The 18,276-nt window shown below is 50.1% G+C and overlaps 1 protein-coding gene across 6 annotated transcripts in view; it reads left to right on the top strand.

The window, feature by feature from the left end:
* The window catches only part of PAX5 (paired box 5), a 185,707-nt gene extending 177,950 nt beyond the window's left edge, over positions 1-7,757 (top strand). For all 6 annotated transcript variants that reach the window (XM_084778246.1, XM_084778244.1, XM_084778242.1 and 3 more), the window contains one exon: positions 1,489-7,757. In XM_084778246.1, coding sequence (XP_084634372.1) covers positions 1,489-1,565 — 77 coding nt within the window. In that variant the 3' untranslated portion in view covers positions 1,566-7,757. The remainder of the gene's footprint in view (positions 1-1,488) is intronic.
* Positions 7,758-18,276: the final 10,519 nt, after the last annotated feature.

Raw genomic sequence — 18,276 nt, 5'->3', positions numbered from 1 at the left:
GTTTGGATCTGAGTGAGCTTTTAAAACAAACCCAAGCCAGTCCATGCGGGAATTAAGTTCACCATGCCCACTCCAACAAGACTGCCTGATAGGGCCCCAACTTCCGTCTGCTGCAACCAGCCTGTCCGTCCAGTATCAGCTTTGAACTTGTTGTGGTGGGTGAACCCCATCACCAAGGGTGCACAGCTTGGGTTCAGGGCCAGGCTCTGGCATTGAGGGGCTTTGTGATGGGAACAGGTTTTTAGTTTTTGCTGAACACTTTTTCCCCTCACTGTGAAAGATCTGAAGCTCTAACCTCTGTGATTCTGAGAATCTAGCCAGGTCCCTTGGGCCCCCCAGCTCCCCAAGTCCCCAGAGAAGAGTTTTAGTATAGCCAGGAGTTCCAGTGGCTACTGCAGAGAATGTGCCCCAAAAAGCAGAAAATGGTCCAGAGGCATGAGACCACCCAGGGACCGCCCTGTCCTGAGGTCACAGGACGGGGCCTTACCCCACACGCATAGCCGCCACTGCTCCATGTCTGTGCCCCAGCCCAGCCCAATCCCACTTTCTGTCAGTGGTCACCAGAGCTTTTCTGAAAGCCCAGCTTCTCAGAGCACAAACTCCTTTTAATTTTTTCCCCCAAGACAGGGTCTCATTATGTAGGCTGGCCTCCAACTCTTGGCCATCTTCTTGCCTCGGTCTCCCAAGGCCTGGGTTGTACATACATGTGAGTCAATATGCCTGGGTCCGATTCCCCTTAGCTGGAAACTGGAGGCAGATGACAAGGAAGCTAAGGCCTGGTCCCCGCATATTTAGGATTCTCTGCCTGAGACAGGGGAAAAGCACCAAGGAGAGAGAGGTGGCTCAACCTGTGAAGGAAAGTGAGCTTGTAGGAGAGTTCCCAGAGGAAGAAAGCAGTGCCCTGGGACTCGAAGGAGGCCTAGACAGGAAATAGAATACAAGCACAGGCCGGAAACTTCAGTCAGGAGTCCCAGGTCTGATAAATGGGGTCACCGGCCATGCATCTACATTTGAATGAGATGACCCATGTAAAGATGATAGTGTCAGGCACAAACTTGGGGCACAGTGTGGAGTAAGGCTGGGAGTGATGACCAGTAAGGCCCGGGGGCCCAGAGACGCTGGCCAAAGCTTGACCAGAGTACTCGTCAATCAGACGAAAGCCTAACTGCTTTACTCGGTGTAGGTAAGGCCTCAAATGGTTGTGCACAAGACCAGATACTGAATACATTAGGCTTTGAGGTCCATAGGAGGCAACTACTCAGTTCTTCTCAGTCACACGGAAGCAGACAAAAGCCACACAAATGGGAGAGGAGATGCCGAGCCAGCACAGAGCCCAGGGGCTTCATTGTGCATGCAACTCTAAGTGGCCCTGATAAGACAGGGAAAAGATCAGGACAGTGCCTGAGAGGACAAAGGGGACAAAGAGGTGGGGAGAGTGGTGGGCAGGGCACCCCAGGGTTGATCTCAGTGCCTTCTCGTCTCTTCCAGGCTCCCCATACTACTACAGCGCTGCAGCCCGAGGAGCCGCCCCACCTGCCGCGGCCACTGCCTACGACCGGCACTGACCCTCAGAGCCACGTGAGCGCCAAGCACTTACAACGCATATCATTGAGGGAGAGACAGCCTCCCAACCCCCAAGACAGACAGAGGGGCCCAACAACTTCGTCTCCCACCCCCCATCCCACCCACACTAGAAGCATCCTCCCTCCCTTTATTCCTGCCTGGGATCCAGGTAGGGCTGTTGGACTTCTCCATCCTCGTCCATTTCAAGAGTCAATTGATGCGCTTCTCCCAGTGGTGACAGTGTCTCTGCTGTTTGGGAGACCACTGTAGCCATGCCCAGCCTGCCAATCCCCCTGATCAACTAACTGTGTGTTTCGGCCACAGCAGGCCTGGAAAGAAGAGCTAGCTTTTATTGCTTCACACCACCCATGTAAATACTTTCTTGTTTCTCTGTGGGCCTGAGGGTCTAACGGAGCTGATTAGCCAACCCACAGTGCGTCATAGGACATCTTCCACCTGTGCACAGAGCATCCCCTCTGCCCTGGTGCCCTGTCAGGTATCTCAAAGTTGTCTTTGAAACTGACAGTGCCTGCCTGGAGGACACCTGGCCTCTAGCTTACCCTACATGTCTGATGTCTAGAAGGCTCACCGGTGGTTATGGTGCAATTTTCCCCTGAGGTTCCCCCCTCAAGAGGAGTACACTTCCGAGAGATGCCCTGGCTTCTTGCTTCCGTTTCCATGGAGCCACTGCAGTCAACAGTTCTTTTTTTGATCAAGGATCTTCAAGAGACTGGCCAGGCCATTCCTCCGCTGCTGCTATAAAGAGGCTATCCAAGTGCTGATGGCATTGTGACTCTGAATGGCTAAGTCAAAATATCATCTGGCCCAGGCCGGGGACAGACCTGAGGCTCCCCAGCTCCTGCTGGTCCCGGGAGCCACCAAACTGAATATGTTTTCTTAGGTGTGTTTCCCAGGCTCAAGTCACTTTGGACATCAGCCATGGACACTTCACCTAACAACTGTCCTCTGGGACTCCAACAACTGGATTCTGGGCAAGCCTGTCCCAGCCACAGAGACAGTGACTAACAGAAGGGACTTAGCCCTTCATGGAGGACCAGCACATCCTGCAGGCATCAGCTAGGACCCAGGCTTCCTCTCACACAGCCCTGCCCATCCTTGGGGGAGCACAGTGGGTGGCTGGAGGGGAGGCGCTGGGGATGGTGACAGGTGTCTGACTTACACTGCTTCATGGGATCAGGATGGAACTCTCTGTGGGAAAGGCAGAGGAATGTAGGAGACAGAGGAAGGTCTAGGGGCCAGGACGGGGCAAGCTACGAGGAACCAGTGAGTGAGTTGGGGGTGGGTTTGAGTCTGGGGTGCGTGGTGACACAATCTCTTCATTTGGAACCTCTAATCGATGCGTGGTCCCTCTTGCTAACTCAGAGCAGCAGAGAAGAACCCATGTCTAAACTGACGCTGCCATATAGCAAGGACAGAGAACTTGACAGTTCCACATAACAGGGTCCCTAAGGCCTGCTGTAGGTGTGCTGTGCAGCTTCAGAGCCTTTACCTCTCTGATCCTCTGCTGGGCTGACAAGCTTTCTCCTCTCTCCCTTCCTCCCTTCCTCCCTTCTTCCCTTCCTCCCAGGGAGCAGTGGCAGTGACAGTGTCACCTGGGTTGGGGTCTCACTTTTGAACAAGTATATGGGGTCTTGCTAATGTCCCAATCAAGTGCACAACAGCAATGGGAAACAAAAAAGTCCCAGTGTGGTCCTCTAAGGGGAATGGAGGCCCAGCTTATGGAAGCCAAGAACCAGACAGGGAGACCAAACCGGTCTTCTGTGCCTCAATACCCCCAAGGGGAGTGGGACAAAAGAAGAAATTGAAACTCAGTAAAGTGGAGTCCCCAGGCATTGACTGGCAGAGGTTTGGCTGGGACTAGGGCCCCTGACTTCTAACACACGGTGATCGCTGTCACCTCTACCTTCCTGGTAAAGAAGGGGACAGGGAAGACAGCAGGAGGCACTGCTTGTCCCAGTACTCCGGATCAGGCTCCCAAACTACTAGAAAGCCAAGGATCCCCATCACCAGGCCAGAGGCAAAGCATATGAGCTCAAAGCAGGCTCAGTGGAACTTGTGAGGCAGAGGGAGATAGCTAGAGCCCCAGCCCACCTCCAGGAGCTGAGTGACCTGCCTCCAGCCTCTGCGTGTCAGCTACGGTAGGAGAGGGCTCAGTCTTCATTCCTTTTTCTCTGTCTCCTGCCATTGCACCCTTAGAGTAAGGGTCGCCTGGTGCTCTGTGCAGTTTCAAACTGTTGGCAAGAAGGCAGCCTCCCTGAACCAGCACCTTCCTTCCTCAGCAAAGTCCACTCTGCCCCACAGCGGCTCCCTCCTCAGCCACCTGATCTTGCCCCTGTAAGGAACTCCATCTTTCCTCACTCTCACCTGAGGTGCTGCTGGTCCCCAGACTGGAGTCCGTATTTATTAGACAACCCCGTGGCCTCTGGGATGCCAGGTAGCAGCACAAGAGCACAGAGACTCTCTGGTTGTTCACGCAAACCCTGCTCTGGCCAGCTGGGGAGATGCAGATGGATGTGGATGGTCTCACATCAGCGCACCTGCTCACCAGCTAGCATTCTCACACTGCAGATGCGCAACGGCCAGAGAGCTCAGAACAGAGTGTGGGCCTGGGCATTGCTCTGTGGGCCTTCACTCCCGTGGTCCTGTTTGAACTTTGTGAAAAAGGATGTTTTTCATACCGTTTTACCTAGCTCCAGACTGAGAACTTGTGATGATAGAGCAGGCCCACCATCTCTTGGCTAAGGCTCCTGCTCAGAGATCATGCCTTCCTAACCAGCCATGTCCAGGGCTTTGTAATGCTCCAGCATTCCATGAGACAAAGACCCTGACATTTGGGGCTCACTGTCTTCGGTGCAGATGTAATGAGTCCTCTGATCCCTGAGCCACATCCTTTGTCCAGAATTGAGCTTCCATCATAGAGTGAACGGCTTGAAGACACCCACCCCTCAGTCCTCCAGAAATCCCCAGACGTAAACAGTGAAAGAAAGACCAGAGCCCAGTAACAGGAAGGGTTTGGGGACTGGTGGCCTTGCTGGTTCCCTTAACACTGAAACTTCCGGTCTTTACCTAAATTCACATGAACACCTTGTGTTTGTGTGGAACCTTTCCCTGATGTACCCCAAGGCTCACAGGATAGTGTGTTCAAGCCTGTGCCTCAGTCCCTGGCAGGGTCTAGACATGAACCCACCTTTCAGAGTAGAAGGCAACAGTCCTATGAGCCATCCATCTCCTTTTCTGTCTCCTCTGCCCTCTCTACTTTGGAATAAACAATGACAGTGTGCAGGAGTGCCGGGCCTAGGGCCTGGGCTATCCATAGGCCCAGAAAACAGACTGTAATATCTGAGGCCAGCCAGGTGGTTCAAACCCAGCCTCTAGGCAGGGTACAGAGCAACAGGGCATGGCCCCGGATATATAGAGCACAAGTGGTCCATGGGATGGCATCTCAGTAGTGAAAACTTGTAAACCACTCTGTTGGCCAAAAGAAAAAGATGCCTGTGGGCCGAATCGGCTCCATTAGCCACTGTCTTGCCAACCACAGCCAAAAGCCTTTCACTTTCTCTCCTCATTCCTTCAAGAACACTTGGAGAAGGGAGGGAGGCGAGAGGAGTGCAAACTGTTTGGACATGGCATGTGGCACTGGGATGAAACCACATACGTAGTGGGTGTGAAGGGAGCTGCCGGTTTTCTATGTATAGGGCCCCAGATGCAGCCACAGGGCACTGAGGGGTGAAATCCCTTTATGAGGTATCAGGCTCCAGAATGGTTGCCCTGCCTTTGGCTGCCTTAGCTTCATCCACCCCCTTGTAGGTGACATTTCAGCTCGAATTTAACTCCAAGCCATGGGGAGCAAATCTCAAAGACAAACCAAGCACTCCCAAACAAATCCTAGGAACAAGTGATGTCTGACCTACCGTCTCTCGGGAGCCCTCTGCACAGGCCAGGCCAGGCTAGAGTAGGTTGACCCCATAGGTCTTCGAGCTAGACCAGCTCCATGGTGGCTCTGGCCTTGTCACCCATCTGGACTCTGCCTGTGATGGTTTCCGGGCACACACCGGCGCACCTGGGTAAATTTATTCCTTCAGTGCTTTAACCTCCAAGATGTCCAAGGCACATGCATTTCTTTAAAGGAAACAGAGTCCATGATTGGAGACTCTTTTATGCAGTCTGCCCTACCTCCCAGTGGCCCCTTCAGCCCCTTGGCCCCTGTTGTCCCTGGACCTCAAGATTCCTTTTTGAATATTCATCAGAGAGCCACAGAGTTGATCCACACTTCCCCGCTGTCAGCTCAGGCTGTCTCTGCTGCGGTGGCCAGGTCCCCAAGGGCCAGCTGCAGAGCACATAGTGAGTCCCCTGCCCGGGTGCTGTCCTGGTGCAGATGCAACATCTGTAGAGAGAGCTTCATGCTGGGAGCAGCAGGCATCCATCTTTTTTTCTGCCTTTGGTAATTCCTCAGCTCCTGGACACTCCTGGGACCGATCACTGCCACTCACAGGGTTCAATCTGGAGGTTCCTCTTAGCAGGGTCTCCAGACGAGGTTGAACATAGCCACTTGGTACATGGACGGATTTCTGCCCACACCTTTGACTCCTGAGCAGCACCAAGTTGCCATTTCTGTCCTCACCGTGGGAATGTCGTAGCATGTTGGTAGCATCTTGGTGGGATTAGGCTCAGCATGGGCAGGCTTGAGCATGGAGCAGGAAGGCGGAGAGGAAAACAACAGGAAGGAGTGGGGACTTGGCAGTTCTGCACCACCCCCCCCCCCCCCGTTGACTCTAAGGCCCGACTCTAGGAACCAACCTGTAGCCTCTCCTGCTCTGACCTTGGGCTCACTCCCGCTGAGGCTGCGGTAGTACACGTGGGGGTTTAGTCCCTCAAACCTCCGTGCAGATGGCACACCCTTCGTCTTCTCTAGAAGCACCATTAAGGACATGTGATGGTAGGGTTTTGATTTACGACGGTGCATTTACCTTAGAGCAGGACAGGAAGGAATCCCTTTAATGATCCCCTTGCTTCCAAGCACGAATACATTTTAATGAAACTATTTTATTGTATTTGAGGCACTGGAGAGTTGAACATTTGCAACTAATCAATAGCCAGCCAGTTGCTATAAAGTTAAAAAAAAAAAAGAAAAAGAAAATACGTTCCAAGTCTGTTTTAAACATCCTGTAAAGCTCAGAGCCTGAGTCAGGCCTTCCTCTCCATGCCGTGTGCACAGGTGCATGGACAGGGAGCACACACACACACATACGCACACATACACACACACATGCACACACATACTCACACACATTCACATATCCACACACGCTTATACGCATAGTCACACACACTCTCACACATTCACACTCACATACACAGTCACATACTCTCACACACTATGCACACACTCACACACACTCTAATACTAGGACATGAAACTCAGAACTACTGAGTCTCTCAATGCCAGTTCTTGTGGCTCTCCTCGCCGTTAGTCACAGAAGGTGAGCAGACCCAGCAGCAGCGTGTCCTAGGGCTCAGAAGGGCAGAGTCAGTCCCCTGCCCCAAGCCGCTAGCACATGTGGGTAGTGGGCAGTGGGGGCCTGATGTCGTAACATGATTCTTTTCTACGTGGCTGCAGGGTCACCCCCACAGTGGACAGGGGGTGGAATTTTGACTGCACTGTGGCCCTGGCTCCTGCTGGACAATGCTGCCCTGGTTTGTCACCCTCTAGTGGCCTTCAGACCTTGAGTATTTGTAGAGACGCAGAGTACATTCCAATGGAACTCGGGCAGAAAGGCACGTGGGTTTGGCTTTTCATTCTTAGAGATGGTTAACTTTGTCTTAGGGACTGACCTTTCCAGCATCAAAGAAATACATATCTACTGTATCCGCCAAAGTTTGTGATGCCTGCATAGACGCTTGTTAAAAAAATAAACAAAAAACCAACAAAAATAAAGAAAACCACAGAATTGAATTGCCTTTGAAAGTGGGAGACGGTCTGTCTCCAGCAGATTGAGAAACAAAAAGCTTCTTAAAAGTGTGTATGTTTTATATTCTTTTTTTTTCTAGTAGAACTGACTTGAAATATTGGTGTTTTTTTTTCCTTAGTGATGTGTGTTGCTTTTGTGTGTGATAATATTTGAATGTAATTACAGCAGTGCCAATTTGCCAAAGATGTTGGACATATTTTTCTTTTGTTGGGGGAAGGGAAGGGGCTGAGGGTGGGACACGGGAGGAAACTGGGATGGGATACTGGTTTAATTTTTTTTTAACTTTTTTTCTTGTCAAACCTGGGATTTGTGGATTTAAGTTAAATGGTTGATTGCAACACCTTTATTTTAACTTAGCTGCAGAAACATGCAATAAGATTGGCGTAGTTTCAATATCTGTGTCTTTTCATGAGTGACTGTTCCTTGTGAAGAATTGATTTTATGTAACCTTTATGTGAGATAATTATTTGTAAATATTTGCCATAATTTTATTGGTTCCTAAAATAAAAGTAATTTTTTAAGTTCAGAAAAAATATTCGATCTTATTTGTTTTTACTAATTCATACATGCTCTTTGACAGGTTTGACTAAGTCACCTGGCATGGTGGACAGCTTAATGGCTCTTGGCTAAATTGGGGTCAGAAACAAATTTAGACACCTAGTGTATAGGCCTGTACATGTGACAGAAGGGGCAGATTGTGCCTTTGAGGGAACTCCAGGCCAGTTAGCTGGGTGGGTAATAGGTGATAGTCCCTACTACACACACACACACACACACACACACACACACACACACACACACACACATACACACACACACACACACACACATACACGCACACACACAGAGGGGGAGGGGAGAGAGGGAGGGAGAGGAAGAGAGAAGGAGAAAGAGACTGTCACTCAGCATAGGAACCTTCACTAAGCTCTTTAACCTCAACTTCTACTAGAAATAATCAGGACCACACACATCATTCGTTCTATTTGTTCATTCATTTATTCAACAACTGACTGAACATCTATTCTGTCCCCATCACCTCAGTGGACAGAGCACTCAAGAACCCAGCTCCTATCAGACTCATAAGCTAGTAGTTTGGGGACACTGAGTTATCACAGGCAAATCACTGAGTGAGTGGCGTGTGCTCACATCTGTGCATTTAACCTACACCCAGACTGAGTTACGGCAAACCTACAGTGTGCGGGTCCTGACAGACCAGAAGCTGCTCACACCAGTACACCTTGCCCCTAGTCTGCCTGACCTGAGCTCGGTGACCACGTGCCACAGTCCTGAGGGGGAAACCCTGTCCCTGAGCCTTTAGAACTGAGCAGCTGGGCTGCATGGGAGCCAGAGGTGGCTTTCTTTTTCATCAGGGGGCAGGGCAGCTGTAGACTTAAGCCATGCCCCTGCTGGGCTATGTCAGTCTGCAAGGGCTGGTGGGACTGCTGTGCCCCATGGCACAGTGTGCTCAACTCAGTAATTGCCAGAGATGGAGTGGGCGAGTGACCATGTGGAGGCTATGGACTGCGACTCATTCATATTTAATAAAGCTGGCTGCGCGGCCTCCATTCATTTTTGCAATGGATGGTGACGAGGAAGATGATTCCTCGGGGAGGGAGGGGGTGGTGAGCATGGAAGAGCCTAGTTCTTCTTCCTTCTCAAAGCTCTGGCTTAGAGCACAAACTCTGGAGAGACGCTCTCGCGTTTTTTTGACAAGTGGCACAGGGACAGAAGCCTGCTCCTGCTGTCTACCCCAGAAATAGGGCAGCGGTGTCACTGATAGCCACGGAACGTGCAGCCCCATGTGACAACTGAATGGACTTGAGGGACAAAGGCTCCGCGAGAGGAAGGTGACTACAGGTTGGATTGGAAATGTCTCCCACAGGCTCATGGGAATATTTCACACAAGTTTCGAATGTTTGGTCCCCAGTGATGCACTGCTTTTCATGGGTCTGGAGTCTTTGGGAGGCGGAGCCTAGCTGGAGGAAATGGGTAGGTCCTTGGGAGCATGTTATTACTGGCCATTTCCCCTTCGGCTTTCTGTGAGCATCATGGGCCACCATACGGATCGACAACCTATTCTACCACATCTACTACCATGATGCCTTGCCCAAGCACATGGGACTAAATATGTGCCAACCCTTCTGAAACTGTGGGCCCATATAAAGCTTCCTTCTTATAAGTGCTTTCTGTTAGGTGTTTTATCACAGGCCAAGCAAAATAACACATTAAGGGTGCCAGCCCGCAGCAGCCTTCTCCCCTTGACAACAACCTCAGAGAGTAGGAGGGATGCCTGAGTCCCAAAGTGCAGGGTGGAGTCCCAGGCCCATTCCTTCCTCCCTCCAAGCCAGGTCCTGGTAAGCCTGGGCATCCAGGGGTGCCCTGAGTGGGGAAGGAAGCCTCTAACAGACAAGATGAATGTGACATTTGCTAAGATGTCTTCTCTGCTGTAAGGAAGTCACAGTATGGGCTAGGGAGGTGGAGTTGCAGTTAGGAAGTGCCTTCTGCCCAAGCATGAGAGCCTGAGGTCAGATCCTCCAGGACTCACATGAGAGCCAGGCATGATGGTGTGTGCCTAAGCAGGGGGTGGGGGGCGGGGGGAAGGGTAGGGGGATGGGAGGGGGAAAGTACTGGGGGAAGGGAAGGCATGGAGACCAGGGCTGGGTAGACAGCCAGCTCAGGCTGAGCTCCAGTTCCCTGCGATCCCGTGTCTCAAAAGAATAAAATGGAGAGAGATGGAAGAAACCTAAGTAGACCTCTCTAGCCTCCACAGTTACGCGGTCACATATGTGCACACGTGAGCATGTGTGTGTGCGCACGCACATACACAGACACACATGAGAGAGAGACAGAGAGAGACAGAGAGAGACAGAGAGAGAGAGAGACAGAGAGAGAGAGAGACAGAGAGAGAATGTGTGTTAGGGAACAGGTGCTTTTTGAGCCAAGCCAGGAAGAGTACACATGATTTGAGAGAGACAGCAAACACAAGCCTCCCAGGCAAAGGTAGCCATGTACACAGAGAGGTGTGTTGGGCAGAGATCCCAGACTGCTTATCCTTGAGTACTATGGCCCTCCCCCTGTATGTCAGACTAAGAGATAACCAGGATAGAAGCAAAAAGAGATGGTTAGCCTGGGCCCATGGCATTTCCTAGCAGGCAGGCTTGCCCAAAGAGTAGAGGGCGGTGGCTAGTGCAGGCAGGGCCTGAAGTTTCTCCTCGGCAGGCTGCAGAGAGGGGAGAACCAAGGATATCCTGCCATATGGCTATGTGGGGAGGGCCACCTCCAGGCCTGCTTGCTGCAGCTGACTCCAGGCCTGCCAACTGCAGGAGGAAAGGGTGGCCAGCACCCAGAAGGAAGGCTCCTCACAGCAAGCACAGCCATTGTGGCTTTAGACTCCTGGAGAAATTAACACCCCAAGTGATTTTATTTTGTATTTATTTATTTTTGGTTTGCTTATTGTTATATTCTGGGGTTTTTTTTTCCTTCAGGGAGTATGCCTTGTACAAAATCTTTAAATAATTTTTATTAAATCAACAAAGCTGTTCTTGGCTTCGCCTTCCCCAGGATCTGGTGATAGGAGCCAGTCAAGCCTGGCTTCAGGCCAACCCTGAGGCCGTTTAGTAAATAAAGCACTTTCCTGTGTTTGTTTTCAAGGCTGAGTAACTCAGTACCACACACAGGGTAGCTTACACAGCACTAATTTGTTTTCTCTCCGTTCTGGAGGCTCCAGGTCCAAGATCAAGGCGTGCACAGGGCTGAAGCCCTCTGAGGCCCCTCCTCATCCTACTGACAGATGTCGTGTGTGTCGGCCACCAGCCCTCCTGGATTAGGGCCCACTCTAATGACCACTTTCCCCTTAGTCACCCCTCCAAGGCCTTGTCTCAACACAAGCACATTCTGCAGTACTGAGGGGTAGGACTTCAGCATGTGAATTTGGGGATCTGTTCACAACTCCACCGAAGACTACAGAGACTCACAGATCCAAGCCCAGCCTGGGTTGGCTCTTCACATGTCTTCGACTGTCTCTACCGAGCGGTCTGTGTCCTGTCTCCGCCAGAGACATCCGCCCATCACCCACCTTCATCCCTTAGCACTTCAGTGTGGCCCCCAGAAAGATCTGTCCTCACACCTCACATTTGATTTCGCTCCTGCCGGACTGAGTAAGGAGTCATTTTATAATTTTTCATAAAACCAGTGGGGTTATAGGTACTTCATGGAATATGACTTTGTAGCTCAAAAAGAGATATGAAATCTCTCAAGAAGAGTGCCATGTTTGGCTAAACATGTTATATAATATAGATAAAATTTTATGCATGATTAAAAATTTTTTTATAAAGCGCAAAGGCGAATAACTCAGTAAAATAAATCTAAGAGATGTGAAAAGACACAGTGCCCTTAACTTACAGAACTTTCATATAAGAAATATGAAGATAGTCTCCTCCTCAGCAGAAAAATGGGCCAAAGACATGCACGGCTCACTCACAGAGGGACATGTATTACTTCTCAGTACAAGCTCAGCCCATGATTAAAGAGCATAATTTGAGTTTATGGCAATATTTATTGTTTCATTGTTTAAAATGAGGTTTCACTCTAGCCCAGGCTGACCTTGAACTCATGCGGATTCTCTTGCAGGCATTATGGGTGAGCCACCTCACCCAGCACAAATGCAGTGCTGGAGAGGGTACAGAGAAACGGACCCCCCCCCCATTCCTGCCTCTGAGCTGTCTGAACGTGGGAGGCTAAAGCTGTCTGTCCGTTTCTAGGCCTGATGCTGCTGGTCCCTCAGTTGCCTGGCAGAGGGGGACTTGAGAAAAAGGGGCAAAGTAGAAATCCCGAGCCTAGGCTTGACCACCCCAGGTATGCGACTTTGCCGAGAGGCTGCAGCCTGCAGCCCCAGATGACAAGTACAGCCCAGGTTGGGAGGGAGCTGTGGCTTTTCTGGCCCACCGCTGTCATCTGGAAGGGCTCGCGGCAGCCAAGGTTTCCCCCATCATTCGCAAACATGTGTAAATATCGCCACGGCACTAATGTAACCAAGAAAATCACTTCCTGTTGTTTCCCCTTCAGTGATATTTTCTGCTTGGCTGGGTTTGCTTAGCGCGCTGGAAAGGCCAACTCATCAGTTCTTGTTGTTAATCAAGAGCAGTAATTGTCCGAGTGCAGAGCCTCCTGACTTGGACTCTGCTGAATAGGATAACAAGTTCCAAAAATGCTAAGTAGTGGTTTCTATAAATGGGCCTCTTTTAATAGGGAAGGCCCCCACAGAGGATTCATAAAGAAAGCCCTTCTGCGAAATGGAATTAAAACATTGTATGTATTTTACAGAGCATGGCAGGTAAGTTGAAAACTTCCAGGAATTCTTAAACCATGGACTCCATAGATGCTCTCTCATTTTCCCCCTCACTGGTAAACTTGCAGCCTGGTTAAGGCAATGCCAGTCTACATAATAAGATAAGCACAGTCTATAACATCAATGTCAACCAATAGAAGGCTGTTTGGGGCTCACATAGCTGGCACTCCTGGAAGGCAGGCAGCTTTCCACAAGAAGACCCACAAGGAGGCTCTTTTCTTCTTTTGGCTTTGCCATATTTAAGTTTGCCAAATCTGAGAGCAAAATTTAAAAGGATGTGTGTGTGTGTGTATGTGTGTGTGTGTGTGTGTGTGTGTGTGTGTGTGTGTGTAAATGAACGAGGCCAGGGATGAAACACCATGAGATGTCTCCATCAGCCGGCTGAGAGGGCGTGCGTGTGTGCCCACTCACAGTCAGTTAGCCAGAATCTAGCCCTGTGGCCACACACCATTTCAAGGGAGACGGGAAGGCAGTGTCGCCGTGTGAAGGGAGGACCAGTCATGCCATCCTAACACACGCGGAGGCTGAGAATTGCCACCCTGGACACGCTCTGCCCAGCTCCAGGCCTTACCCCTACCCTAACCCTCAGCTGAAGCCACGCTGACACCAAGCTTGGGGGCTTAGCACACCTCCATCCTGGGAGGACTTGAAGGAGTTTCCTGGTCCATCCTCTGCAGACCCGCTCCTGACCCACTCTGATACCCTCCCCCGTGTCTGAACAGAGCTCTGGGTTATGCTGTGAACAGAAAGCCGGTTAACATTTACTGACTACTAACCATTTACCAGGCATTGCTGATACTTGGTGAAATCTTTCCTGTCGCGCCAGAATTACAGACCCATAACTGAAGCCAAACGTTCAAGTCACTTGTGCTGCCTAGACCAGACCTGACACTCAGTAACAGCCTCCACTCAGCACCCGTGACCACAGGCATTGACCGCAGGCCCAAGAAGTTTGAGACAGCAAGGGAAACACACACAGGTCCACCGGGAAAACCAGACCCTCCCTCCCAGGGAGGAGGATGGCCGATTCCTCCTCAAGCTGAGTGCCAGTGGCTAAGAGAGCCCCTCACAAGGTGACCTCAAGATGAGGGGACTGGAATTTCAACTTCCTGTTTGAACATCTCTACCAGCCTTGATCCCGGCCCACCCCTCTGCTTACTGGAGAGAGAGACGGTGTATGCAGAAGATGCGGCAGTGCCTTGTGGGCAGCGGGAACACCACCCGTGACAGCCACAGTTACATTGCCCTGCTGGAACTCCAAAGAGCCTCTCCCCAGCAAAAGGCCATGCAGACGCTGCTGGCTGGTGGGATGGGAAGCCTGTTGGGGGCATGGGGAGGAAATAAACTACAGCTCCCAACATCTATGAACTGGTCACACGTGTGTGGAGGGGAGGAACATGGGACTGACACCAGACACCGGTGATGTAATGCAGGTCCCTGATGCGTTGACTTTAAATTACTTAAAAGTGAGTATCCTGGCTGGGCCTGGCTTAAGTAGAGCTTCTTCATAAGAAGGTGTAGGGGTCAGAGTGGCAGGAATCTGCCATGTGTTGGGCAGAGTTATGTACGTTACAGGAAAAGGCCAAGGAGCCACCAGCTGAGAATAGCAGCTCTGGAGCTGTAGGGACTTGGTTCACTGTCCTGAGTGAGTCTAGCTCTCTTAGCAGCTCAGGGAAGAAGAGAGCCTGGAGCTTTAAAAGGCAGCAGGCCTCTCTGGAACCTTCAGCACAGCCTTGGCAGCTAAGGAGTGGCCAAACTCCTGGCCCACAGTAACAGTGAGATGCTGAATCCAAGTTATCTGCAGGCACTGTCTGGTTTGCAGCGACCGAAGGTAGACATGGCGTCTCTTCAAGCCACAGGACGGGGAAAGAACACCAGCTTTGAATTATGTTTAAGGTGAAAGTTTCTAAAAGAGCAGAGCTAGTGACAAAACAAAACTGTTTTAATAACTGAAAACTGCTAGAAAGTTCTAGAGTCTGGCCAAGGATGACAAAATCCCACTGCCCTCCCTGAAATGGGAAGACATTTTACACAGTAGAACTGTATCCCATTTCATGTTTACACCTCAAAGGATGATGCCTCTTAAACAAACGTATCCCACACATGTGTCATCTCATTTAACCCGTACATGAGTGTAATTGCCGGCCTCACAGATGAGCCTGGAGAGAGGTTTCACCATTATGCAGGTGGCAGCCTATGTGGCCAAGACTTGAAGCCAAGTGGTGTGGCCTCAAAACGGAAGTCACCGAAAGTCACTGAACTCCAAATGAGCACATAACTTAATCGAACCTAGCACCCCAACCAGCTCTGCAGGAGGCAGCCAAGTTGTCCTCTCACCTTCCCCTAGAGTGAGTGTGTGTGTGTGTGTGTGCGCGCGCACACACACGCACCCTTCTCACACTCGCCTGCCTCCAGGCTGAATTAAAATGCCAGTGAAGTCATGAGTCAGCTGGGGGACGGCTGCATTTGTTATTGTTGTTGTCATTGTTTCCTTGCACTCTCCCCCCCCTTTTTGTTGTTAATTGTTCATTTGATTGATTGATTGGTTGGTTGATTGATTGATTTTCAGACCATATGGAGCCTCTCCAGTGCTAGGTTGGCAGGCATGTGCCACCACACCTGGCTAGACCCACACTGTAAATGCATTGCCAGTTTCCTTGTCCTTAATGCCAGCATAAATTCCTTGATCTTCACTCGATGGCAGGGTCTCTGTAGGGCACAGGGGCTGCAGGACAGAGGTGAAGCAAGCCTGGTCCCTGATCTGGGAGAATACCGCTTCTGGTGAGCAGGGAGGCAACTAAGTGCAGGTTCAATGGTTTGAGGTGCTTGGGAGTGCAAGACTAAGTGGAACAGGTGTCCTCCTGAAGTCAGTCCTGTCGCCAAACAGCAAGGATGGGGTACACCTGCTGAGCACTCTCACTTTCTGTATGTCCTCTAGGTGAAGAAACCTGTTGGCCTTTATCCCATCTGGGGACAAGGTGAGTGCCCTGCCATTGCACACCAAGTAGAAGCTGGGTGGTCACTGGGCAACACTGACTGGGCAGGGCCTTTGAAGGCATAAACTGAACTTCCTTCTGTTTCTCCCTCTTGTGCCTTTAAAAAGATGACACAGGTCAGCAAAATGGATCAGTGGGTAAAGGTTCTTGCCACTAAGATGGAAGCCCTGAGTTCAGTTCCCAGGATCCACTTGGTGGAAGGAAGGGACAACCTCCCTCAGATTGTCTCTGAGCTATGCATACACAGACACACAACAAATATGTGAGCATGACAATATTTAACAAATAATGCTGGCCAGTGATGTGATTCAACTGGCAAATGTGGCTACCACACAAGCCTGGCAACCTGAGCGGCATCTATGGTGCCCATGTGAGGGGTGAGAGGAAAGAGCCAACTCCGCAAAGTTGTCCTCTGCCTCCCGTGCATGTGATAGGGCACTCATGTGTGTGTGCACGCGTGTGCACACACACACACTGAACACAAAAATAAATAAATAAATAAATAAATAAATAAATAAATATGTTTTGAGATTAACACACATGGGCTGGAGAGATGGCTCAGAGGTTAAGAGCACTAACTGCTCTTCCAGAGGTCCTGAGTTCCCAGCAACCACATAGTAGCTCACAACCATCTATAATGTGATCTGATGCCTTCTTCTGGCCTGCAGGTGTACATGCAGGTAGAGCACTGTATACATAACAATAAATAAATAAATCTTTAAAAAAAAAGATTAGCAGATATGTGGTGGAAAAAAACAGACTCAAGGGACTGGAGAAATGACCCTGGTGAAGAGCGCTTGCTGTTCTTGCAGGAGACTGGCATCTGGTTCTTAGAACCCGCATCATGTGACTCACAATTGCCTATGACCCGAGCTCTAGGGAATTGATTCTCCTCCATAGGCACTCACAAACCCATGGGCACATACACACACAGGCATGGGCACATAAATAAAAACCAAAGCCAGGGCCAGCCATCTAACTCAGTGGGTGAACAGACCTGCTGCTAAGCCTGATGGCCTGAGTTTGATCTCTGGGACTTCACACAGTGGGAGGAAGCAACCAGCTCCTGAAACTCCCTTTGACCTCCACATGTTTGTCACAGTGTATGTGCAAACACACACATGAACACACAAACAGACAATGCTTGATCAAATAATTAAATAAACATTAAAAAGCCTTTTAAATAGAAATAAATGCAAAAAGAATTATTTTTTTTAAAGTAGGCAAGTGGGTCTCACTTCCGCCCTACCACAGACTCTTGGGTCCTTGCCTCTGGCCACACCTATGTCTAGTCTCCAAGAGACACTTGCCCTAATGAGCACTAGTAGAAACCGAATCACTTTATTTAAAAATACTCTCAGTCACAGTCTAGTTTCTTAGGAGCATTTTGTTGTGAAAAAGTGCGATGTTTTTCTAGGCAAAGCTAAAAGAGCAGACTCTTTTTCACACCCTTGTTAAATATTTATTCTACAGCTGGTAATAGTTAGATCCACTATGAATGACTGACAAATTCAGAATAACAGTGGCTTAAACAGAATAGATCATCTGCTCTCACAGATGGAGTCCGGAGGTCAGTGATCCATGGCTGATATGGCAGCTTGGCCAAGGAGCCCCACAGGGAACAGACTCAGTCAACCTTGGCCCTCCCAAGGCTGCATCTCCTCAGCCACTTGGCCCAAGATGGAGCATGGGGATTCTAGGATTCAGAACAGAGGACGCAAAGAGGAAACTGTCCCCCCAGCAAGGTCCTAGCAAACTACTCCCCACCCGGCACATCTGCCTTACCCCACTGTCTAGAGCTGAATCATGGGGTGACACAGGACTGTGACTCCTGTGCTGAAAATCTGTTTGTCCATCTGCTTATTCTATTGAAATTACTGACATGAACTGAAGAAGTACAGCCATCGGACCCTCTGGACCCCACTGCCTACTTGGCTTAGTTTAGAGACACATTCCTTCAGTGGAGGGGAGTTGAAAGGTAGTGGGAGATAGGGCAGCCTTGTGCAGAAATGTCAGAGGACCTGAACTCTTCAGAAGCTCACGGAGGTCCAGATGAGACCAGACTCCAGAGAATTATCATTTCCTTACCATTTCCACCCCCATCAAAGTTAGAAGGCCCTCGCCTTGGATTCAGTCCCTCTGTCTGTACAATCCTACAGACATGATTCAGGGAGGTAGAGGCAGGTGGATCTCTGTGAGTTCAAGGCCAGCCTGGTCTACAAAGTGAGTCTAAGACAGCCAAGACTACACAGAGAAACTCTGTCTTGAGAAATAGAACAAAGAGTGAGCCTTACATTCTCTGGTCTTTTCACTTCAGATATCTAGTGGGTCTATGGTCCCATGTTGGCCCCAGCCAACTGACCAAGCATCACCATGAGAA

This window comes from Acomys minous, assembly GCF_964271855.1.
Source record: "Acomys minous genome assembly, chromosome: 1".
NCBI lineage: Eukaryota > Metazoa > Chordata > Mammalia > Rodentia > Muridae > Acomys > Acomys minous.
The sequence above is the reverse complement of the archived record's forward strand: the minus strand, read 5'-3'. Positions and strand labels throughout refer to the sequence as shown.